General features: G+C 45.4%; 1 protein-coding gene across 1 annotated transcript in view; it reads right to left on the bottom strand.

Annotated features, from left to right (window-relative positions):
• The window catches only part of OTOA (otoancorin), a 47,044-nt gene extending 26,038 nt beyond the window's left edge, over positions 1–21,006 (bottom strand). The window contains exons 1-14 of the mRNA XM_072942146.1: positions 20,916–21,006; positions 20,566–20,594; positions 20,443–20,473; positions 20,299–20,326; positions 18,647–18,734; positions 16,104–16,235; positions 13,032–13,267; positions 12,091–12,194; positions 10,117–10,217; positions 8,119–8,303; positions 6,038–6,161; positions 3,534–3,749; positions 1,648–1,815; positions 743–883 (exon numbers count right to left, since the gene is read on the bottom strand). Coding sequence (XP_072798247.1) covers positions 743–883; positions 1,648–1,815; positions 3,534–3,749; positions 6,038–6,161; positions 8,119–8,303; positions 10,117–10,217; positions 12,091–12,194; positions 13,032–13,267; positions 16,104–16,235; positions 18,647–18,734; positions 20,299–20,326; positions 20,443–20,473; positions 20,566–20,594; positions 20,916–21,006 — 1,674 coding nt within the window. The remainder of the gene's footprint in view (positions 1–742; positions 884–1,647; positions 1,816–3,533; positions 3,750–6,037; positions 6,162–8,118; positions 8,304–10,116; positions 10,218–12,090; positions 12,195–13,031; positions 13,268–16,103; positions 16,236–18,646; positions 18,735–20,298; positions 20,327–20,442; positions 20,474–20,565; positions 20,595–20,915) is intronic.
• Between the last annotated feature and the right edge of the window lie 3,239 nt (positions 21,007–24,245).

The raw sequence follows: 24,245 nt of genomic DNA, 5'->3' as shown, positions 1-24,245 counted from the left end.
ACTCTTTAGTCAATAGAAATTGATAAGAGTCCAGATGAGAAATTCAGGCAGGGCTGTGCTGGGACCCGTGATGCAGCACAAGGGAGCTCAAACAAGTGACAGGTTCCCTTGCTAGCTCTCAAGGTGGGGCAGGGTGGTGAGCTGGTCCCTTAAATGGGGTCAGGGTAGGCGCAGACGGGTGGGTCAGGCTGGAGGGGTCATCTACTGTCTAAGAGAGCACTAATTGCGTGCTGTCTGTCTTCCTCGCTAGGATGGAAGCTCCCCGAGGGCAGGGGTTTCCCGCTGTTTGGTTCACTTCTACGCTACCAGCACCACGCGCAGCACCAGGCACCTGGTGGGCAGGTGCCCCACTGATGAGTGAATGAAGGAGAAGCAATTCGGGGCAAGTTCCAAGGCCACGCACTGGTGTCCACAGCGCCAACTCTTCCCACGCGGCCCCAGCACTGGCCGCATTTTATAACCCGGGTCACAACTGCCCTTACGTGTGGTTCTCGTGAGACGTGATCCCCATTCTGCACATGAGAGAACCGAGGTCGCAGGAAGAGAAGCCGTGAGCCCACAGTTAGTAGACGGCAGCCCCTGAATTCACACTCAGATTTCGTCTAACTTAACACTGCACAATTCTGCCTCTTGGGTTTAATCACACACAAATCAGTGTCTTTTACCAAATTAACCTTAGAGCAGACCTTTCCCACAAGACAGTCAGAAATCCAGGCACCATCTCCGGGCATCGAGGTCGTACCTGACTCCTCCGAAGCTGCTTTTCCTTCAGGACTGTGGAGTTGAATTGGGGTTCCCGCCCTAAATCGAAGAGAGATACTTCCTTGAAGAAAGCCCCTTGTATTTCCGCAACACCTGAGGCGGTATCTCCCGCTTCAATCATCTGCCAAGAGTGAGAAGAAACACAGCAACAACCTTGGAGAAGGTGCACTGAGCTGGGGGTCAGAGCCGGGCACTGTGTCCTGTGCTTCATGGGCAATGAAATCCACCGGGTCTGCTCAGCAACCCAGGGAGGTGGGGGTGGGGCTCTTCTTATTCCCAATTTATAGGTAAGAAAACTGAGGCTTAATGAGTAATGGGCTGAGAGCTGATACGCGAGATTCAAGCTCAAGTGTGTCTTGTTCCAAAAGCCACACTCTTTCATCTAACCGTAGGTGCTACAGCTAACTGCAAGGTGTTGGTATTTTAGGCCAAACCCTCTAGGTTTGGTTTCTTAACAGATTTTGCCGTTGGACAGGGTGAGTATGATAGAGTAGGATGCCCAGAAGACCACTGCCAAGAGAGAAAGAAGAGCATGGACATGGCTCTGGAGAATGGATGGAGGGGCTTTCACAAGCCCTGTGGGGACTTCAGGATTCACTTTAACATTTGAAAAACAAAACTTCTAAAATATTATTATAGCAAGAAACCTAACTGAAAAAAAATGGTTTCCAGATTCGACTGGCTGGGGAGATAAGAGAGCACTAGGGTCTGGGAAAACTACAGCGTGACCCGTGGTGCTTTCTCAGGACAGGAGGGAAGGTGGGCATCAGGAGAAGGCATTCTCCAGGCTCAGAACAACCCCACCCACAGTCACAGCCCACACAAAACCCCAAAAGCACACACAGGGTGAGCCACGTGGCTGAGGACCAAACGTCTTCCTCTCACCTTGCTCAGGACACCCTGCCGCTGGGCAGGCGACAGGTCGGACATGTGCAGGGAGACGGTGCTTCTCAGGAGCTGCGAGAGGTCCCTGCGGTCCATGGAGTGGAAGGCCTGGGTGCCGACCCCGGCCAGCAGCACGCCCATCTGGCTGACGTTGTAGAAGGACAGCACCTGGGGGCCGCCGGCCGAGAAGACGGTGAGGCCCAGCTCCCGCCTTCCACCTCTGGGACATTTACAAGGCCCCACTGCATTCCGGGTGTCGGGATGGGTGCTGGGGCACCGCAGTGAGCAAGGCACAGGCTGCCCTCCCAGACCCCTTCTCCCTCTATCAGGAAAGAGAGTTAAGTATCAAAACATGAGACACTGAGTAACTGCTCCCCTGGGGGAATTACCATGCTATCCGAGGCCACAGTACAACTATCCCAAAGTGGTGACCCATGCGCCACAGCTGACGAGGCAGTGGGCTTTTCTGTGTTTAATTTGAACTAGCTGACAACATTTAAAAATGGAAGGAACCCCTGCGGGGGAGGGAAATGGCTCAGCATGCACGAGGTCCTGCATTCAATCCCCAGTACCTCCATTAATTTAAAAAAAAAAAAGCTGGAAAAATTATTTTTTTAAATATTGGAGGAATCCCACAAAAATCCAGGTTAGAGTTTCTGCTTTATTGAAAAAAAAAACCTGAACATCACATCAGGCCCACGTTGGCAACAACAGGCAAGAACCTTCGAGTAGGTCATGGGGCTCTCAGCTTACCCAGCCCACCCCCTCTCACGGGGCCTTGAAACAGCCCACTTTCCTCAGTAGGTCACCTGACAGGCATCTGACATAGCAAAGCCCCACATTCATCTATCTTCATGCGGAAGCGTTGAGTTGAAATAAAGTGTTTCAGGATGTGAGCCTGATAGTTTATGATAAATATGACTGCAGCTAGCCACCCTAACAGATATCAGCCCTGACAGCCTGCCTCTGGAGTGAAGATGCTAAACGTAATATAATCAGGGACATTCTTTGGTTCTACAAAAAAAAACAGTTGAGTAGTTTCCTTTAGTTATTCTCTGTAGAATGGACAGTCTGTTACTGTCCCCAAAGAAGGCAAGACCTTTTGAGCTCTGGCTTCTTAGTAAAAGTCACCCCACCCCTTTGTAGAAAGATTTGGGACACTAGGAAGGAGCCATGTGGCCCAGGGCTGGGAGAAACGAGACAGCTCCCTAAAATCAAATTCACAGAGAAATGTCCGGGTGGCCCCAGGTGGCCCCAGTCAAAACAGAAGGTCTGCAAAGCCTTCAAAATAAAGTCACCATAAGTCTGGAAAGGACAGGATGAAAGGTCTTCCTTTGGCTTTGAGATAGAAAGTAAGAATGGGTGGGCAGTGATACTGCACCGTCACGGAGGTAGTTAGCATGGGAGTTAAGCAAGCAGGCTCTGAAGCCAGATGCCCCGGGTTCAATCCCAGCTCTGACCCTTTCTTGTGGCCTTGATAATCCCCTTATGTGCTCTGTGTCTCACATGAATGACCTGGAAAATGATCTACAGGGTTGCTGGGGGAAGACGGAATGATTAACTCAGCGACAGCTAACCCTCACGGAGCGCGTAATCTGCGCCATGGGTGGTCGGGCTGCTCCAATCTTTTCCTGTGTCCTGACTCACATAATCCTACGAAATAGGTGCTACTGTTATCCCCATCTTACAAATAGGGGGACTGAGGCAAAGAGAAGTTAGGTCAGTTCTCCAGTATCGTACAGCTAGTCACTGGCAGACCAAGGGCTCGAATCTAGGTCCACCTCCTTGGCACTGTGCTCTTACTGATTGGCAGCCCCTGCTGTGTGTGTGTATAACTGGCCCGTGGGTCTCAGGGCATTAAAATAGAGCTCAAAGCTCCAACTGACCTTCTCCTGGGCCAGGTATTTGGCAGACAAGATGATGACCTGGCTCCTGGCCCAGCCCGAGACCTGGTTGAGGGTGGAGATGGCGCTGTGCACAGCCTCGGGGGAGAGGGAGTCCAGCTGACTGTGGGTCAAGCCCACGACTGCATCCGACAAAGAGCCCAGAGTCTCGTTGAGGGTGTGGTTCTCCGTGGCGATTTCCAGGAGGTCAGCTTTGAGCTAGGAGGGAGCAAGCTGGGATGAGGGTCTGCAGCAAGCAGGCTATACCCTGGGGTGCCCCCTCACCCCACCCCGCCCCATTAAAGGGAGAGGGACTCCTGCCGAGCCCAGACCATGAGTCGCCCCACTGAGAATGCCACCTCCTCTAGCCTTGATCTTCATAGGGCACGAATTCACTTTGTGCTTCATTTAAATATTAATTTGTTATTAAATCAACCTTAAAGCATGGCAGAAGGAAACTGTGTCCTCTTCACCCATGACTCCACCACCCTCCCAGAGCATCTACTTTCTTTCAGTGACCGTGAACTCTATATCCTGTCTTTATGGCTATTTTTCTTTCCTGAAATATCCAGGGGGGTTCATAATAATATATAATCTGTGCAAACATCATTCTCAACAGTAACAAGAAAGTGAAGGCCTCCTGAAAATCCTGCCTCAAAAAAATTACTATGATTAGTAATTGGGTGTGTATGTTTCTAAGACTTCTTATGCCTTTATAAATATGTACTTTATAAATAAACTACAGTATGTAGATTTCCATAGTTGTGATATGAGCAGAAGTGCAATTGTTTGCTCTGTATTTTTCATTTGAAATTATGTCAGACACGTTTTCACACATCGTTGATCCCCTCAATTATTTTTTTATAATATTCCTGTCCAGTTACAGTCAAGTGAGTTTCCCAACTGCTACCAGTAAAAAAAAAGGTGATAAACTCATTTGTTGTAACAAAACCTCTGTCCAAAAATACGAGAACGGTTCACGTTTAAACACCTGAATTTGTATGAACAATACACATTCACGTCAGACCAGCACACGCAAGCGTTCCAGACGATACCAAAATGGCCACTGGGGGGCAGCAGAGTAAAGTGAAAGAAACAGCTGTCACCGCTCCTGGGTTTCTCCCGTAGAGATCGCCTTCCACATCTGCGAAAGGCCTAGAGCAGTGGTTCTCAAAGTGTGGTCCTCCACCAGTAGTATCAGCATCACTTGGGACGCTGTTAGCAATGCAGGTTCTCAGGCTCCACCCTGGCCCTCCAGAATCAGAGACTCAGGACATGGGTGTTTTGCCAAGCTGCTTCTAACAAGCCCTCCAGGCGATTCTGATGCACCCTCAGGTTCAAGAAACACTGACCTAGATGATTCCAAAGGGTTCTCTCATATCTAATTGTATCTGGCTTTTTTGTTGGTCACAGCTACCCTTGTGGCCTTAAAAATACATTTATTTTCTTATTTTTGCTTGAGCTTGCTTGGAGGGGATTCTTTTCCTGGAAAACAAAAACATGCACTGACCAAAACAATGATTATTATGTCAAATGCCAAATGGGGCCGGCGACTTTATGGTTATGTGTGAAAAACTGCAGTGAAATTATTGATGGAGTTACCAAAATTGTTCTTGAATACTGCTTGCATGTCATCTTCTTAATTTTAAAAAAAAAATTAGAAAGATGGGGAGCAGGGGATAGCTCAGTGGTAGAGCAGGTGCTTAGCTGAGCTCCTGGGTTCGATCCCCAGTCCCTCCATTAAATAAATAAATAAATAAATAAATAAATAAACAAACAAACAAACAAACAAACCTAATCACCTCTCCCACCCCCACCCCATGCCAAAAATTGAGAAAGACAAAACGAAATGAGAGAAGCCAGGCAGAATTAAGACTTTAAGGGAAGAAAGGAGAGAGAGATGGATGGCGGAAGGAAATGAGAGTTCACATGTACCAACTTGTCCAAACCTTTGGTCCAGGAACTCAATAAATACACCCTAATCCAGGAGTCTCCACTCTGACTGCATTAGAATCATCAGAGGAGCTTTTAAAACATACTACACCCAGGCCACACCCCAGACCAATAACACGAGAATCTCTAGGGTTGGAGCCTGGGAGAAGGGGCGTGTTACTCACATAGAACCAGGTTTGAGAACCACTGTTTTAACTCCTTGCTATGCTAAGCATGGTCACCAGACCAGCAGCCTCAGTATCACCTGGAAGCTTGCTAGAAATGCAGAGTCTCGGGCCCCAACCAGACTTTAAATCTGGACCCAAGCAACCGTATGCACATTTAAGTTTGAGGTGGCTGATCTCACTGAATTTTGATCTATGCAAGTTTTTTTTTTCTACAGTTTCTTGTTTCTTCCCATTTTAAGCTCATCCCAGTATTTGGGATACCATCTACTGTGGCTGGACCTAGATCCTGATTAACCCTGCGTGTTTCCTCTCAAAGGCCAGGCAGGATGGTTCTCCCCATTTCTCCGGCTAGTGAAACTGAGGCCGAGGCTATGGGCCCTTCTGCACCTTCTGAACACCAGCCTGGAAGCCCCTCAGGTGGCTGCACTTGATCATCTGGTGAAGGAGGACCTGGGCCAAGGCAGCGTCCAGCAACTCCAGATCATCGTAGAAACACACCAGCAGCCCCAGCCTGTGTGAGAAGATAAGGGATGCTGGTGGAGGGCGCAGACCCAGAGGCCACAACCACAGCCCCACCCCAGTTAGACCCAAGAGAGTCACAGTCAAAGCAGCTGCCTCGTACCAGGTACTGTGCTGAGCCCTTTACCTGCATTATCTCATCACAACAACCCTGCAAGGTAGATGCTCTCATTAGCCCCATTTCACAGAATGGCAAACTGAGACTCAAAGAGATCAAGGGTGACTTGTCCAAGGCACGTAGTGATGCTGGGCCTTAAATCTAGATCCAACCAACTATGCCATCTCTTCCTGGGCCATTAAGGGGCACAAGGAAAGCATGTTGCCCACTTAGCCAGAGAAAAACCTCCATTTTTCATACAGAGATAAAGAGTTTGTCCACCCTGATGGATTCTCTGAGGCAGAGATTTATTTCCAGGATGCTTTACAACCAATATCCCTAGGTAATGATGACTTCAAAAGGGAAAAAACATAGACAGGAGGCAAAACAATGTAGGAGCAGAGATGGGATTTGAACCCTGGATCTAGCTGGAAGCACAACACCTAATGGCTAAGAATATAGCTTCAGGCCAACTGGAGTTTGAAGCCCAGCTCTATGAGATGTCTGACCTCCAGCAAGTTATTAATTTCTCTGCAAGTTTGCGGCACACAGTTGTGCAGTACACACTCTGTACTACTGTACAGGGTCACCCTGCCTCTCTAAGCTTTTAATGGGGAGATTTTCTTTGTTCATCATAGCGCATCATAATTAATACGATGAATGAAGGGATGAGGAGTACTGTGAGGGTTAAATGAGAAGAGACACAACTGTTTAGCATACTTCTTGGTGGATACTAAGCACTTACTCATCAGTGGATGCTCTTAGCATTGGCATGAAATCTAATTGACTTAGCAAGGCTGGACCCCCTGGTTGACCATGATCAGACACTGACACACTCAGACATGACCACAGGAGAGCAACCAGGTCTGGAAAAGACTTTGAAAGCATGTCTGATAAGAAAAGAAGACTCGGAGGAAGTAAAGACTGAATGTTAATAACCATGTTAAGAGTAACTAGTATTTCTTAAGCACTTGCTACTTGCAGTTGTGCTTAATCTTTACGAGGATCTTAATGAGGTAGGCACCTTATTATCTCCCATTTTACAGATGGGGAAATGGAGGCACAGAGAAGAGCAGTAACACGGCCAAGATCACACAGCTTGTAAGTGGCAGAGCCAGGATTAGACCAATGAAGTCTGGCTCCAGGTCACCTGTTCTTAACCACGGATCTATTTTTTGTGTAACCGTAAAAAAATGGGACCCATGCTAATGGGTGAAAATTACTAAGGATGGAGGAGGAAGGTGGAATCATTTTATATAAGAATATTCTCTGCAAATGACTTTGAAAAAATGTAAGGTAATATGGTGATATCAGAGGAAGCACCTTGACAATAAAGCCCTGGGAGATGGAGAGAAGGTGTGTGAATAGTGCTCACCACCCCTCCTTACTGCACATCCCAACTTCTGACATTCAAGCCCTTTCTGGGGTCACCTCCCCTGCTGAAAACGGTTCCAGGGGGATCAAGTTACAATCACTAAATTCTAGAGCTGATCCCATCCCGGGGTTCCCCACCTAGAGTCTAGATAAAAAGAGGTTCACAAATACGGGGACCCCCAAGCTATTTCCAATACTCAACCCAACCCAATGGAAATTACACATTTACCTTGGAAAGGAGGAGTGTTAAAAACGCTCCATTTCCATGCTCAGAGCTAGAATCTTAGCACTTGCTAAGACTGCATAAGTGTCTGGCACATAGGAGATGCTTAAAAAAGCATTTGTTTTCTTCCTCACTTCATAACCTCTTTAAAGGGGTCTCTTTGGGGAAACACCTCCCTCACATACACAGAGACATAGGACGTGGACCAGCCACCTCCTTCCCCTGCTGCTCAGAGGAAGCCGATGCTTAGATCACATCTTGGGGAACAGCTCCGAAGGCCCAGAGATCCCTGCTCCTTGCCTGTGGATGGTAGAGGTGTTCCTCATGTCAAAGCTGGAGGAGCTGATTTTCTCCAGAAACGCCTGGGCCAGTTCAGGAGTGATGTCATAAACTGTGTCCAGCTGCTTGGTGGCGTTGTCATAGCTGATAAATAGCCCAATCTGGGGGACAGGGACAGGAAGAGCAGTGAGGAAGGCTGCAGTGGCCCCTTGCCACTCCACCCTGGGGTGGGGTGGGGGGGGTCCTGTGCTGCCCCGCCCCCGACACTTGGAGATGCCCATTTCTCCTCGCCATTGGTTTCTTAACAGCCTCTAACTGCTGCTTGGGTTTCTTCTTCGATCCAACTGTTATTTAGAAAAGTTTTTTTTTTTTTTAGTATCTGAGCAATTGTACTTTTTTAAAGCTAATATATGTACATTTATTTCTAGATTTGTCTTATTGAGGTCAGAGAATGTGACCCACAAATTGTTTGCTTTGGGGAATCAGAATTTTTTCATAGATGAATCAGTTTACAAATGACCCTCAGGTAATAAAAAAAAAAGTGTGTGTTCTCTTTGTAAGACAACAAAATTGCATATATGTATATAATATATATGGAAATATATTTACATAATATATAACATGCCTAGGTTATGTAAACATATATAATATGCTATTCAAATTCTTTCTACTCTTCTTCACTTTTTGCCTGTGTGTCCAAAAGTGTCACACCGAGGTCTCCTGTATTCCAACGCACTGGTATTCTGTGCTTAAAGGACTCATAAAGTTGTCTCTCCCTCGTGGAGTGTACTCTTCGTCCATATAAATATAAAATTCCCTCTTAGTGTTGGTTCTCTGTGGCTTTACCTCCTTTCTCTACATTTTTAGAAGATGAAGAAATGTTGCTAATGGCCTCTTGATCTCAGAAATTCCCCACAAGGGGCCCAGTTTCCTAAGAATTGAACCTCTATGTAGGGGAGGGTATAGCTCAGTGGTAGAGCGCTTGCCTAGCATGCACAAGGTCCTGGGTTCAATCCCCACTGCCTCCGTAAGTGAATACATAAATGAACTTAATTACCCCCACCCCACCCCCCAAAAAAAACACTGGTCTAAAACTATTAAAAATAAATTTGAAACTCTATTGACTTCCTAAAATTCACCCAACTTTGGGAGAGTAAAGTGGAAGTTTAAGCCATTTTATGATTGAGGATTATAAAATTGAGAGACGTCTGAAACAGTCCCAGCCTCCTAGGTGAAAAGAGGAATCCAGGTCTGCCTCTGTGGTTTCGTAACAGCCAGATACTGTTGGGTCAACCGGTCCTCGCACAAGCTGGCCAGGAGGAAGTCAGGGCACATATGATAAAAACTGGAGGCAAGCCCCAAACTCTTAATGAATGCCTCCCTGTTGGCAACACTCTTAGGAGGCTGCATTCCAGAACCATGCTACTCAAGGGATTTTAGTGTCGCCGGGCCAGCGTCAGTAGGAGAGAGACAGTAACCTTGAATATGTACATTTCTCCACTGTAAACTCGAGTTGAAATCCAATCACTGCTCATGCTGAAGTAGCTATCAATAAACATAACCATAAATAGGAGTAGCTATTCATCCATGTTGCTTCTCATTTGGGTTCGAGCTTCCGAGGACCAGAAACTCTGTAACTAGTGTCCTAGCCCTTTCTGAAGCACAAAATTACCCTTAAACGATTTTTCGTTCACAGCCAGCATTCTCTTTGGATCATGTTTTTTCACATCAGAGCTATCTTAGTTGTCCATAATTCTTTCTCTTTTCTTAGCTCTTCTACACTAGAACGCAGTCCGATGACTGACTGCTTGAGACTTTATTCCAAGTGTTTCCTTTAGATGTTCAAGATATATTTAGCTGAGGCGGGGTGTCCAATTTCCAGGGCACCTTGACTGGCTGGATGAACATGAGAGAACCCATCTTACCCCAGATGTATTTGTGATGGGAACATGTAAATGTACTTTTCCAACTTACTTCTCTGGGACAAATTTTCTTAATTTCTTCAAGTGATAGGTGAACCATATATCTGCCCAGAATCCATAAGTTTTCTGCACTGACCCATGAAACAGAGTCATCTGCAAAAAAAAATTAATGAATGGATAAATGAGTAAATAATTAAATAAAAGTTTGTGCACTGGTATGTGATAGTCAAAAGCATCTTTGACGTCAGGACCTCCTTTTTGCATTCATTAATTCATTCAACAACCACTTTTTGAGAACCTCTCCCTATGAGATGCTATGCTATACACAGGCAATGACAGGTGCCCACCGCTTTGTTACTCCATGGCGTGACCCTTAGACTGGCAGCCTCAGCGCCTCCTGGGAACTTGTTAGAAATTCAGATTATTTTTAATACTTAAATGTAGTTTCATTTTTAGTTTATTTAGTTACCAACTTGAAATATATTGGACTCTTTTATTACTACCAGTAACAATTATTATCTTCCTTATTGATTATCACCATGTTCCTGTCTGTACATGAGCCAAACCAAACCATTCGTCTTTCCTGGTAGGCATCCCAGATGTTGTACAAATCTTTGCTCTCTTGGCTGGGTCCTTCTCATCAGCTTGGATGCCTTTCCCCTAACCCTTCTGCTTCTAAACCCTACCTTAAAAATTGAGCTCAAAAAAAAAGATTGAGCTCAAATATTTTCTCTTCCCTAAAGTCTTCTCTCATCTCTTTAGCCCGCAGGACTGCCTCCCTTATCTGAATTCCCAGAGGGCTCTCTGGGAAATCTGAAACTCCCATTCAGTGAATGTCAGCAGGGCTTCAAGAACAGTCATGACCAGGATCCAACTTCAAGTTTCATTGAGCTAGAATTGGCAGCCATGACCTCCCAATCCTTCAGTAAGACTTTTACACACAACAGCACTGTGTTGGTGGCATTTTTGGAAAAATGAAGGAAGCAGGGGAGCGTCTGTAGAGTTCAGCGACCCAGTCACCCTGTGGTGTAGTCACCAACCATCCTCAAACTTGGGATAGTTTTGACGTCCGAAGTATTTCCAGCTACCTCAAGGAACTTCATGAAAAAAAAAAAGTTTAAAGCCCAAATTTATCTTTATTCACTTTGATTTAATAATGAAACATACAAGAATTTTAGGAGCATCTGTCTCCAAATTCTGGCAGTGGGGAGGGTGTAGCTCAGTGGTTGAATGCATGTCTAGCATGCAGGAGGTCCTGGGTTCAATCTTCAGTGCCTCCATTAAGGGGGGAAATTTTTCTTTTTTATTTTAAAAAGGGAGCAGGGTATAGCTCAGTGGTAGAGCTCATACTTAGCATGCAGGAGGTTCCAGGGGGTGTGGGTTCAATCCCTAATACCTCCATTAAAGTAAATAAATAAATCTAACTACCTCCCCTTCACCAAAAAAAAAAATTCTGGCAGTAAGGACTTCTAGAGGTTGGGTGACTTTCTCAGGGTTACACAGTGTGAGATTCAGATTCCTGGAGGCCCTAATTATTCATCAGGCAGAGGGAGTTCTGCTGGGCATTGAAGACATTGATTATTCCGTTGTTTAATGCCTCTCCTATACAAATCTCAGAGCTTAATTCCAGGAAAAGGATTGATTGGCACCTGCTACACTCCAATCCCACTGGCATTTTCTAAGTTTCACACACACACCAAGCTCATTCCCACCTCAGGGCCTTTGTATTTGCTGCTTCCTCTGCCTGGAAGGAATGCTGTCATGATTTACCTTCCACTAAGAAACTAGGACATTGATGGTGAGATACAGATGATCCTTCCTGCAGAGACTTCAGCGCATGAAAAACGCATCGATGAAATGGGGTGTGTGTTTGACTCCACAAGCCACATCAAATCCTTTTCAGACGTTGAGGGAGGTAAAAATTATGAGGGACAATTAAATCAAATCCGTATCTTCTGAGATGAAGCACCTCTCTGAAGGATGGACTCCCCCTCAGAAGGGTCCCCCACTCAAAGCATGGGCTCACCAGTGACGTTGGAGGATGTCTGCAAGACCCCAGTCATCCAGGAATAGAGAGCTTTCTGGGAATGGGCTGAGGTTTGGTCGTAGAGATCTTTGAATACCGCAGATCTGAATGACACAAACATGGCATCAGTTAGGGAACGAACAGATGACAGCTGCCTCAAGGCTGGGTCAAAACAGCCAAGGTACACAAAGCTGTCTTCGGTTAAAAGCCCTTCCCACTCTCTTGCTGGATATATCTGTTTTCCCATTTCTCCTCTTCTCATTACGGTTAAATACCTTCCAAAGAGTGATCCCCACTCCTCACCACTTGGTCAGTTTTTTATTTTATTATTTTTTGGTAACAGCTTTATTCAGATATAATTCATATACCATAAAATTTGCCCAATTAAGGCATACAGTTTGAGGGGAGGGTATAGTTCAGTGGTGGAGTGCATGCTTCACATGCAAAGGTCCTGGGTGCAAACCCCAGTACCTCCATTACAATAAGTGAATAAATAAATCTAATTACCTCCCCCAAAAAATAATTTTAAATAAATAAAAATGAAGTGTACACTGCTGCAGAGACCTCTCCTCCCAGCCACCTCCAGTGGACAGCCTGCCCCCTCCCAAGCCCCTTATTAAAGACCTGGGAGCCAAAAAAATAAAAATAAAATAGTGTACAATTCAATGCTTTTCAGTATAATGACAGAAGTGTGCAGCCATTACCACAATCAATTGTAGAACACTTTCAGTACCTCAAAAAAACCCATACCTTTTAGCTATCACCCCTGAACTTCTTGTCACCCCAACTCCTAGAAACCACTAATCTACTTTCTATCTCCGTGGATTTGCCTCTTCTGGATAGCTCAGATAAATGCCATCATATAGTATGTCACCTTTGTGCCTGGCCTCTTCCAATTGGTATGATGTCTCCAAGCGGGGGAGGCAGGGGCGGGTACTCACAGGTTCTTGAAGGCGTCCTCACGCAGGTCTCGGGGGAGCCTCTCCACGATGTCCGGCTGCAGCAAGCAGCCTGAGGACCCCCTCAGCACCCTACCCAGGATCTCCACACACTCCAGGGGGTTCAGCTCCTGGAAACACCTCTCCAGCGTGATGAGAAATAGGCTGCGGTTCACCCCCGGGCTCTGCAAAGCTTGTTTCTGAACCTCTGCCAAGTCAATAACGATGTCGTCCAGCTCCTAAGGGGAGGATAGGAGTTAGGGTTGTCTAGAGAGCTGCCTCTCGATTTGGAAGCCCTGGGAGGGACCACACTTAGCAGCAGTGGTGAAATTCAGGACCACTATTAAATACCATGCTGTGATGTCAAAACTTCTAGAACTTTCCACCACCTCCAGAACAAAGTCAAGGCCTCCACCTGCTTCACCCACACTAGGCACCTTCTCTCTCTCTCCAGATACACCATGACCACCACACCTCAGGCCCTTGCCCTAGCTGGAGTCCCCTCCCCACCTCCTTCTCCCAGCAAAATCCAGCTGATCCTTTTAAGGCCAAGCTCAGTTGTCTTTTAATTGGTGAGGTCTTCTTTGATTCCTCTTACTTTGGTCAGGTCAAATCTCCCTCCCCTCTGGGCTCCCAAGAGCATCTTGAACCAAACTCCATGATGCGTTAGAGATGCTTATGGGCCTATCTTTCCTCCAAGCCAATGGATCTCGACCCTGGCTGCACATCAGAACCGCTAAGGAGGTGATCCCCTGCACCACCATTTAGAGTCTGATTTAATTGGTCTCTGGTGAGTACAGTGTGCAGCTGGGGTTGAGCCAGGAAAGTCCTGAGGCCCAAGCCATGTGCTAGGAGGATGCCTGGTACCTAGAAGACACTGAGAAATAGCCTGTTAGAATGAATGAATGAATGAATGAATGAATGAATCCTGTGAACCACAGATTCCCAAATGCTGACAGGGTTTAGGCACAATCTGACTTGACACACTCCATCCTTCAAGCAACACATCCTTTGAAAATAACAGTCACAATTTACTGAGTGTGGACTACACATGAGCCACTGTGCCAGGCATGGAGGGAACACGCACCGACTCCTATAATTGTCACAACAGTCCTATAGGTTAAGCCCTGTAAGCTGGAGGGTCAGACATCCCCAGGTTCAAATCCCAGGTCCTCCACTTATACATGTGTGGGTCCTTGAGTAAATCATCTTTTTTAAGTCTCAGTTTCTTCCTCTCGAATGGAGATCAAATCAGTGCCTACCTCTTAGATTTCTATCAGAATTGAATGAGGTCATGAATGGAGAGTGCCTGGTACCAAGTGAACACTCAGCAAGCATCGTATGGTGTAATTAACTCAGTGCCACAGGGGACGAGAACAAGAGAGAGAATGGCAACCTGCCCAGACCTGCACGGAGCTGGGGTCTGACAAGTCCAAGCCCACACCTCCAGCCGTGACCAACTGTTTCCTGACTTCAGCCATTTCCGTTCAGGGCTCAACAGCGCAGGGGCTAAAAGTGTAACTTAGGGGCTCAATGAATAGCATTAGAGCATCTGTGAGCACTGGGGAGAAGCTGCATCCTCCTTCCCACTGCTGTGGAGCTGCCCCCTGGCATCTCCTTCAGGGATGAACGTACATAGGCAGCAAGCTGGCCAGGTGGCAGAAGAACCTTTGATGTGTTGCCACCAGAAATCACGCACTTTCATAACACACTACGGTTCTTGCAAATGTCTTGAAATCACACTCAACACTTCCTCAGAAACACAGAAGTTATTAGACCCACTGCTAAATTTTGTTATTGGATGTGTTACAGAAACAGAAATTACTGTACCCCAACTTTGTCTTATGTATTTTGATAAATGTCTTCCAATAGAATCAGCTTCTTTTGTCATCTTTTGTATTTCATTTTAATAGATTTTAACATTATTCTGAGGAGCCCATGGGCATCACAAAGATGCCAGAGGGCTCACAGCTGGTTCCTCCTAGGTTCCCCCCTCAGGTTTGCCACTTTCAAGCTGTGTAACCCGAGGTTATGCACTCAGCCTCTCCAAGCCCGTTTCCTCATCTGAACGTTGAAATGGTAAGATTCTAATTATCCTTATTCCAGAAGGTCCTGGAGACAATCCGATATGTCCTGGCATGTTAAAACCCTAGGACAGTTGGCAGATCTAACCCACAGGCCAAATCTGGCCCACTGCCTGTTTTTGTGAATAAAGTTTTATTGGAACACATCCACACTCTTTCATTTACCAGTCATCTATGGCTGCTTTGACGTTACAATGGCCAAGTAGAGTAGCTATGAGAGATCGTATGGCCTGCAAAGCCTCAAATATTTGCTGTTGGGCCCTTTACAGAAATCACTTGCTGATTATTCCCTTAGAATAATACCTGACACATAATAAACCCTCAATAAACATTAATCAGTATCATTTTCATAGACCATCATCCTCATTTTTGCCATATTTTTGCATTGCCTTTATGATTATTTAGTTCATGTTTTTACTTTAAACTAACCCCTTTTTTTAAAAAAAAAATCCATTTCAAAAGGAAACATTACGTCTCCACCAAGCTCACAGATTTGATGTGTATTTTAATAACAGACATTAAAATAAGTCTGTGATTATTAAAGTATTTAAATGGTTCAACTGCATGGGTTCCAAGGATTCTCCGGGTCTCAGAGGCCTTACTCTGTTCTTACATCATCAACCTCATTTTGTGGAAATTACCTGTTTCTGCTTTTTGTCTCCTCTGGACCATAAGATCCCCGAGGGCAGGGGCAGTCTTGTGTCTCTGGTGCACAATAATCACTTATGGATGTTTAGCAAATCAAATATTGGAGCTCCGCAGCATCCCTCATTTCTTGGTACGCACAAGAATAAGGCTGTTCAACTGAACTTTGGAGAAAGTAGGAGAGAAAACCTAAGTCCCAAAACTCCCAGGGACTTTGCAGAGGACGAAGGAGGGAGGAAGAGATAAGGAAGCGCCCAGGCCTGAGTCAGGCTCAGTTCCATTCAACTCAACAAACACCAAGTGGCCCTGGACTCCCCCTACTCCCGGGATGCCAAGACTGCCTCACCATGCGGTCCTTCTTGTCTTCTAACAGGCACTTCATGGCGGTGTGGAATTGCTGAGCATCTGTTTGCCTCAGGTCCTCCAGTAGCTTCTGGGGCTCATACAAACGCTGCTTCAGGTGATTTTCCATGGCTGCCTGGATATGGAATGTTGGGTGTCAGTGAGGACAGGAGCACGCGGTCAGCACCACGGCCAGCAGCCCAGCCAAGCAATTCTCTGTGGAGACCGCAAGCTGGCAGCCTTCACACCTGTTTGGTTGAGTTGGCTCCAGAGTTTTTTATTTGCTGTCAACATTTATAATTCAGGGGATTCCTCCCAAAAATCCAGATTTCCAACTTCTCTTGGAAAACACAAAGACATGGCACCACTGAGCACACATCCCCTTCCTTGTAATAATCCTTGCAGGTGATTGAGGTTTTAAGTCCTGAGCAGCTGGGCTCTACCCAGAAAGTTTACTACACTCAGATGCACACGGCTTAAAAACCCTCTCCCATGCCCCAGACCACCATCACAGGACCAAAACTTAGGCAGCATGAACTCGTGGCATCTGCTCCAGGGTGAGGAGCAGAGGCCAGCAGCCTCTCCTAGGAGAGATTTCCTCTGCTTCTGGCGGGATCTTTTTCTAAACCTTCCTTAAATAGAGGTGCTCGAGAAAGGCAGAATAGCATGACATTGTGGACAAAAGGTGAGCTCTAGAGCGAGACAACCCATGTGCAAATCCCCGCCTTGACACTTACTAGCTGTGCAGGCTAAGACAAGTCCCTTAACTAGGATTGCTAGATAGAACACAGGATGCCCAGTTAAACTTGAATTGCAGATAAACAATGGATAATTTTTAGCATAAGTACATCTCAAATATTGCGTGGGACATACTTACACTGAAAAAAAAGTATGTGTTGTTCATCTGCAAGTCAAATTTAACTGGGCATCCTGTATTTTCATTTGCTAAATGGACAACTCTACCTCTGGGCCTTAGTTTTCTCAGCTGAAAGATAAGAACAATAATTAAACTCACTCGGTAAGTAAGGATGAATTCTGGGTCGTGAGTAGTGAATGAGTAAGGCGTTCTCAACAGCGCCTAGCTCACAGCAGGTGGTCAGTAAGTGCCAACCATTATTCTCTGTCCTGAGTTGAACAGTTGTTTACTCAATGTCTCTCCCCCTAGAATGAATGGTCCACGTGGGTACCTGCCTTGCTCTTCTGAGTCTCCAGTGTCTAGAACTGTGCCTAGCAGAGAATAGAGGCTGGATAAGTAGATATTGACTAAATAAATAAATATGCAAATAAAAAGAGAGGTAGTATAGCTTCTGATCAGGTTAAAATATACACATTTCATGAGAAACCCCACAGCTCGCGAGAGAAGGAGCAAGCCTCACTTCTTTCTAAGCTGCACAGACCGATGAACAGGACAAAGAAGGCAGATGCCGTGAGGCCAACAGCCACCTCCAGCTAGTGGGTGTCCTGGTAAATGGTTAACAATCAGCAATCCGAGTGCAGTTCTCAGCCTGAGTGTTGGCTGACACTTTCATTTTCATTATAAAGTAAATAAAAACTGAAATAACAGAGATGTATGTCAGAACTTCACTCATCATTGACATGATTTCTTTGCTGCATTAGATAATGGTCTTTGAATTCTGAAAGAATATTCTCTCCGCTTTCTGTGCTATTCACAGTATCTTGGTAAAGGCACAACATAGCACTTGGGGCTGATAAGCATGCTGATGAGGCACGTGCCGCCCAGTTTGCCGCAGTCCCCACCATGCCCTGTTGCTCCCTATGGCAAATAGCCATTGCCATCTATTTACATGCTTGTGCTACTTTTTTTCTTATAGTAGAGTTCAAAGGGAAGAAAGAGCAATATTTAGGGGTGGGCCATGATTGAGAGACTGATAATTATACCCCAAAATCCACTCTCCTGTAATTCCTTTTAGCAATAGAATCTCCCAGGTTTTAGCCAGGTACATGGCCTCTCGGAAAGTCCGTGACTGTGGACTGCGAGCCAACGAAACACAAACAGGAGGAAATGTGCAACTTGCAGGTCACAGCCTTCAAGAGAAGCTGCTCGCCCTTCACTTCCCCTTTCCCACCGCACCCTCCCCTGGGTTGGAGAATGGCTGTGCTGTCTCAGCTATGTGCACGACGTCCCTAGACGATGACAAAGCAACAAGATAGAAGGAACCAGGGCCCCTCAGTGGCCTTTTGAAATACAGCTACCACTAACTAACTCTCTGGATCTCCCACCTGGCTCTGGACTATTACATGAGATAAAAATAAACTAAATTGTTTGAGCTGCTGTAATTTGGGGCCTCTTTGTTACAGCAGCTCAGCCTGTACCCTGATATACCACATCTCCATCCAAGGTGGGAAAATGAAAGACAGACCAAAGAGCTTGTATCCTGTTGCAAGAAAAACTGGACAGAACATGTTTCTTTGTGGAAGTGAAGACTAGCTCTCTACCCAGCCCACTTCTCCATCTTACCTGGCCCCTGGCTTTGCAGTCCCTGTGCCCTGAGAGGGGAAACATAGGCTTGGGTCTCAGATACACACCTGCAGGCTGAGGATGGTGAAGGGAACATTCCGTGAGTTCAGATAGGCCAGGACTCTGTGGGAAAGGTCTGCCGTCCACATGTGGGAGCTTCAGCAGAAGACAGAAGAAGGTCGTGATGATAGGGTCCCCAATGGTGAGTGGTTCCCCGACTAGCTGAGTGCTCAGAGGACCGAAGTTCAAAGAGGGTAGTGGGAACGGGCAGGATGCTAAGAACTTTGTAATTAAGGGTAGGAGATTTATTGCCTTGCACAGTGTGGGGGAGTTTCCAACTCGAGGGGTCTGCCTGAACACCATCGTCTCAAAGACAATGATCGCTTTTGGAGCTGTGACCTACAGTATAATTCCCACAACAATCCTCTCAGATTAACTGCAATCAATCCAGGTTGGCTTGGAAAGGCGTACTTACTCTACTGAGTTTAAAAAACAGATGCTGTTTTTTTAACCATAAGAGGCCAGAATAGCAGAGTCAAGAGTGTGGGCTCAAAGCCGGGACTTGAGACCTGGCTCCACCACCACTTAACTGTGTGGCCTGAGGCAGTTAACTGAATGTTCCTGTGCCTTGGTTTCCCTTTCTATGCAGTACAGCTAACAATTGTGAGAATTAAATTTCTTCACACGTGTAAAGTGCTTACAACAGTGCCCAACACATAGAAAATGCGCATTTTTCCCTCATAACAGCCAAAAATTGGAAACAACTCAAACGTCCAACAACAGGTGAGAGGATAAACAGATGCTCTGTCCATTCGATGGAACGCCGCTCACCAAGGAAAAAGGAATGAGTTGGACTTTCGCTTCTAGCTGTGATGGAGTAATTGGCTCCAGAAAAATCCTCCTGCCTTAAACAGTTAGAAGGCCTTCTATAATTCCATTTCTGTTCTAAATAAATAGATAGATAAAAATTTTAGCCTAAAAGAATATATCCAATACTATCAACTGGAGTTACCCGGGGGAGAAGAGTGTTTATTGGGGTCTTTCAATTTAATAATTGAGCGCTCCTGTCAGTGGGGCTTCAAGGCTCCTATTTCTCCTTCACAGTCCTTGTCCTATACGAATTATCTGTTAATATTTGTCTTTCCACAACACTGTCTAGTGCTGTGCCCCAGACCCTCAGTATCTAACGCCAGCCTGTATGCAGCGTATAGAGTGACAGTGAGCCCTGGAGCCAGGCTGCTGGATACACACTCTGGGCTCCACCACTTCCCAGCTGTGTGACCTTAATTCACCTCCCCAGGCTTCTGTTTCCTTCTGTCTAGTGTGATAACAAGAGGACGGTGTGAAGATTACACGTGTTTCTATGCACAAAGCACTTAGAATGGTATCTATGTGGGGAGGGTACAGCTCAGTGGTGGAGCATGTGCTTAGCACACACAAGGTCCTGGGTTCAATCCTCGGTACCTCCACTAAAAATAAATAACTAAAAATAAGAGAATGGCACCTGCTATGTAGTAAGTACTCAGTAAATGTTAGCTCTTGTGCTAGAGCAGAGAGGGCTGAACTTTTGTGGAACAAACGTATCTATTTTAAAACACTTGTGCTTTGGGTGATATTTTTCATAATGAGTACATATTACTTCTTATGATTAAGAGACTTCCATTAGGAACTTTTTTTTTAATCTATGCCATCCCTTCCCCTCCCCTTTAGGGTGGGTTACCTTTGAAACTGTATGAGATCCAGCAATGCTACAATGGAAATAAAATGAAAAGACAACTTAAAAAGGAATCATTCCAGAGGGATCATATGTGCATTCTGCTTGAAATTCTTAGAAGCAACAAGGGAGGGACAGTGGGGACATTACCATTCAGGTAACTTCCATCTATTATTTCTTCCTGAAAGGCAAAGAGATTACACCAAGTATAGCAGCCAAAAGCTGGCCGTTGGAGCAGAGGGGATGTTGTTTAAAAGAAAATGTAATACTCACCGCCATTTTTTTCAACAGTGGATGCAAATCTGCAACAAAGCCATTAAGTGTATCAATAGAAAAAAAATACAAATATGGCTTAGGAAAAGATTCCCCCCCCCCACAGAAAGGCCATTCATGAAGGAAATAATTTTAGTAAATTTTAATGATATTTTTGCCTGTATGTACCAGTGTGAGAAATCCTTTTAGAATAATCCTGAAAATTCTACATATACGTGGGTACACACGCACACAGGCAGGCACACATCCTAAAACTCTTTACGGCAACACATGCCTAAGTTGATCTAACCCCACTCCATTCCCTAAGATGTGTGGAAACCATGACAGATGATTCCTCCCCCAGGACTTACCCTGCTGGGAATCCTGAATTCTACGACTTGCCACTTCATGGCTCAGAAAAAGGAACAGCAAAAGACAGTGTGTCCTAGGTTCCTGAGACATTCTCCTGTGGATAATTCAAGCACAGAAGTGATTCAGGTTTGTACATTTTAAGTATATTTAAGAACATTCAGAAGACAAAAGGGAGGAGCAGATAGACCCAGAATCACTTGAGGGTTTTTCTTAAATTTTAAATTCCTTTGCTCCATCTAAAAACTTATGCTAGTCTAAGACACAATTCTCTCTCTCCTCAATCTACAATAGCCTGCTTATATTCTTATATCCGCCACCCATTCCCCTCAATCCAGCAAAGACGGGTGGTTAAAAGCATGAACTCTGTCATATCTGACAAGGGACTTATATCTAGAATATAAAAAGAACTCTTACAATTCAGTAAGTAGAAGATAAACAAGCCAATGGGAAAAACATATAAACTTAAACTTCATTAAAAAAATAAAAGCAAATGACCAGTAGTACATAAAAGATTATCAACGTTATTAGTTATCAGGAACATGTACATTAAACACATATGAGATATACCACGACATACGCACCAGAATGGCTAAAAGTTTACAAGACAGACAATACCAAGTGTTGACGATGATGTGGAGCAACATGAACTCTTACACCTGCTGATACAGCCCCTTTGGAATACTGTTTGGTGGTGTCTTACGAAGTTAAGGATACACTATGATCCGGGAATTCTATCCCTGGGCATTTACCCAAGAGAAATTAAAATATATTTCCATACAAAGATTTGCACAGTTTCATTCATAATAGCCAAAAGTTGGAAACAACGCAAATGTTCAACTATAGACGCAAGATTAAACAAATATGGACTATCCATTCAATGGACTATCACTCACCAGTAAATAAGGAATGAGTTGAACTTCTGCTTCCAGCTGCGATGGAGTAATCGGCGGTAGATAAACTCTCCTGCCTTAAACAATAGAAAACAAACAAAATATACAAAATAAAAGTTTTCAGACATTGGTCAATGGATAGCACAAGACTGAGATCCCTGAAAGAAGGGAAAATCTGAGATAAGAGAAAATACATATTTAATTTTGCCCCCAGTTCCTGGCACACGGCTCCTAAAATCCTTATAATTTCCTAAATAATAAGAGCACTAGGAGCACTTTTGGTTCTATTGAGGCAGCTCTCGGGGGGGCTCCTGAAGGGAGACTGGTCACCAGAGAGACGAAGCCATGATTAGAAACTTGGAATCTTCAGCCCTCCTCCCATCTCCCGGAGAAGGTAGGGGCTGAAAATGGAATTAATAACAAATTATGCCTATGTGAGGAAGCCTCCATAAAGTCCCAACAGTAGGAGACCCAGAGGGCTTCCAGGTTGGCCAACACAGCCTTTTCAAGGCTGCATCCTTGAAAAGGGCTCCCACTGTGGGACTGGTGGGCAGAGTGTACGTTCCAAGGACAGGGGAGTGGGTAAGGAGCAGGTAAGGAGCCTCTGATCCCCAAGTCCAGCTTGAGGGTCAATCAGCGGTCACATCCTCTCAATGACCTCTCCAAGGGTGCTAGCAATCGACAACCCAAGGGCCAAATTCAAAGGCTGCCTGGTTTTGTGTGGCTCATGAGCTAAACATGGTTTTTTATACTTTTTAACAGTTTTTAAAAATCAAAAGAACAATATTTCTTGACACATGAAAATTTTGCATATGAAATTTAAATGTTAGTGTCCATAAATATAGTTTTATTGGAATACGGCCATTCCATTCATTTAAGTATCGTCTGTGGCTGTTTCCATGCTACAACGGCAGAGCTGGGAAGTTGTGACTAAGGAAGTGTGGTCCACCAAGCGAAAATATTTACTCTCTGCTCCTTTACTGAAAAAGTGTGCCAAGCCTGCTTTTAGAACTCCATTCTTTTATATTTACAGAAGAAATGAGATGTCTGAGATGGCTTCAAAATAATCTAAGGGGAGGAAACAGACATGGATGAAACAAGTTGACCACCGAAGCTGGGTGACAGGTACACGAGGTCCATTATATTCAAGTGTCTACCTTTACATGGGCTTGAAATTTTCCACACAACTGACTTTTAAAAAGAAAAAGCAAAACAACAGAGGCGGTGTTTTTCATAAAAGAGGGTGGAGAGATGAGGAGGAACCAGGAAAAGGGGCTGAGAGGGGTGGCCAGAGAGCTGGGAGGAAAGCAGGTGTGGATGGTGTCCTGGAGGTCACAGGCAGAAAGGGGAGGACCACTTAAGCGCTGCTCCTGGGTCAAGTCAGGGGAAGACTGGGGATTGCGCTTTGCATCCCCTGACTCCCAGGCCGCCCACACCCCAGTTACAGAATGCCACCCTCTTAACAGAAACTTGAAGGGACCCCATAATGCAGGCCATGGGTTTCTTGAGATTCCCTTCTGGGTGCCCCAGCATCCTCTAATACAGAGTTCCCTGGTATTGTCTGGCTTGTCATGCAAACGGATTCTTTATCTCCCAGGGGACTTTCACAACCAGCCTTGAAAAGAGTTGTACTTGCTCATTTCACTGCCCAAGGGCAAAAACCAATGAAACTTTTGAAACCTCCAGACACCAAAACTGGCGCATTCTAACAGATTTCGAGCGAACGTGGTCCCAAAGCACTTTGTAGACGCGTTCTGCTCCATCAGTCCTACCCCGGCAGGCTGGTGCGGTCAGCTCTCATAATAATGCTCACTGGCTTTGGGGCTTTGGGGAACCTCTGGCCCTTTTTCCTCCCTTCCCTTTGGTCAGCTGCCCTGGGGCATTGGTCTCATTCACAACTCTCCAGTTTCCCAGACAATGAGGCTTCTTGTGCCTGTCGCTGCAGCCTCCCTATTAACTCTGCGAGAGGTTTACAATTACTGAAACAGAAGCCCTGCTTTCTGCTGCCCACAAAGTCTTCGTTCCAACGAAATTGCCAGGATGGGATTTGGTTTTAATTAAAAGCCCTTCGGGTCACTCTCTTCCAGGAGACTGGCCAAGAGGATTGAAAGGGCTGAGCTGTGGCAAAGGCGATCTGGCGGTGGATAGCTTTCTCCATGCACCCCACCCCTTCCTCACCGAAAGGCCTTCTCCCTGCAGATGGGCGAAAATTAGGCAGGCAAGGATTACTTTGAAGAAACTTAGAATGAAAACAGCAACAATAACCACAATCTTGAAATGAACATGTTTTTCTGAAAAACTTCACGCTTTTGGATAAGCAGAGAGACCAGTCATCCCAGTTTCTGGGACTGAGGGGTTCAGCTTTAAAACCTGGAAAGTTGCAGGCAAACCAGGATACCGATTTGGTCACCAAAAGGATGAGAAACATAGCATCTTCTA

This window comes from Vicugna pacos, chromosome 18 (assembly GCF_048564905.1).
Source record: "Vicugna pacos chromosome 18, VicPac4, whole genome shotgun sequence".
In the NCBI taxonomy this organism is placed as follows: domain Eukaryota; kingdom Metazoa; phylum Chordata; class Mammalia; order Artiodactyla; family Camelidae; genus Vicugna; species Vicugna pacos.
Note: the sequence above shows the minus strand (reverse complement) of the source record. Positions and strands in the feature narration are given on the sequence as shown.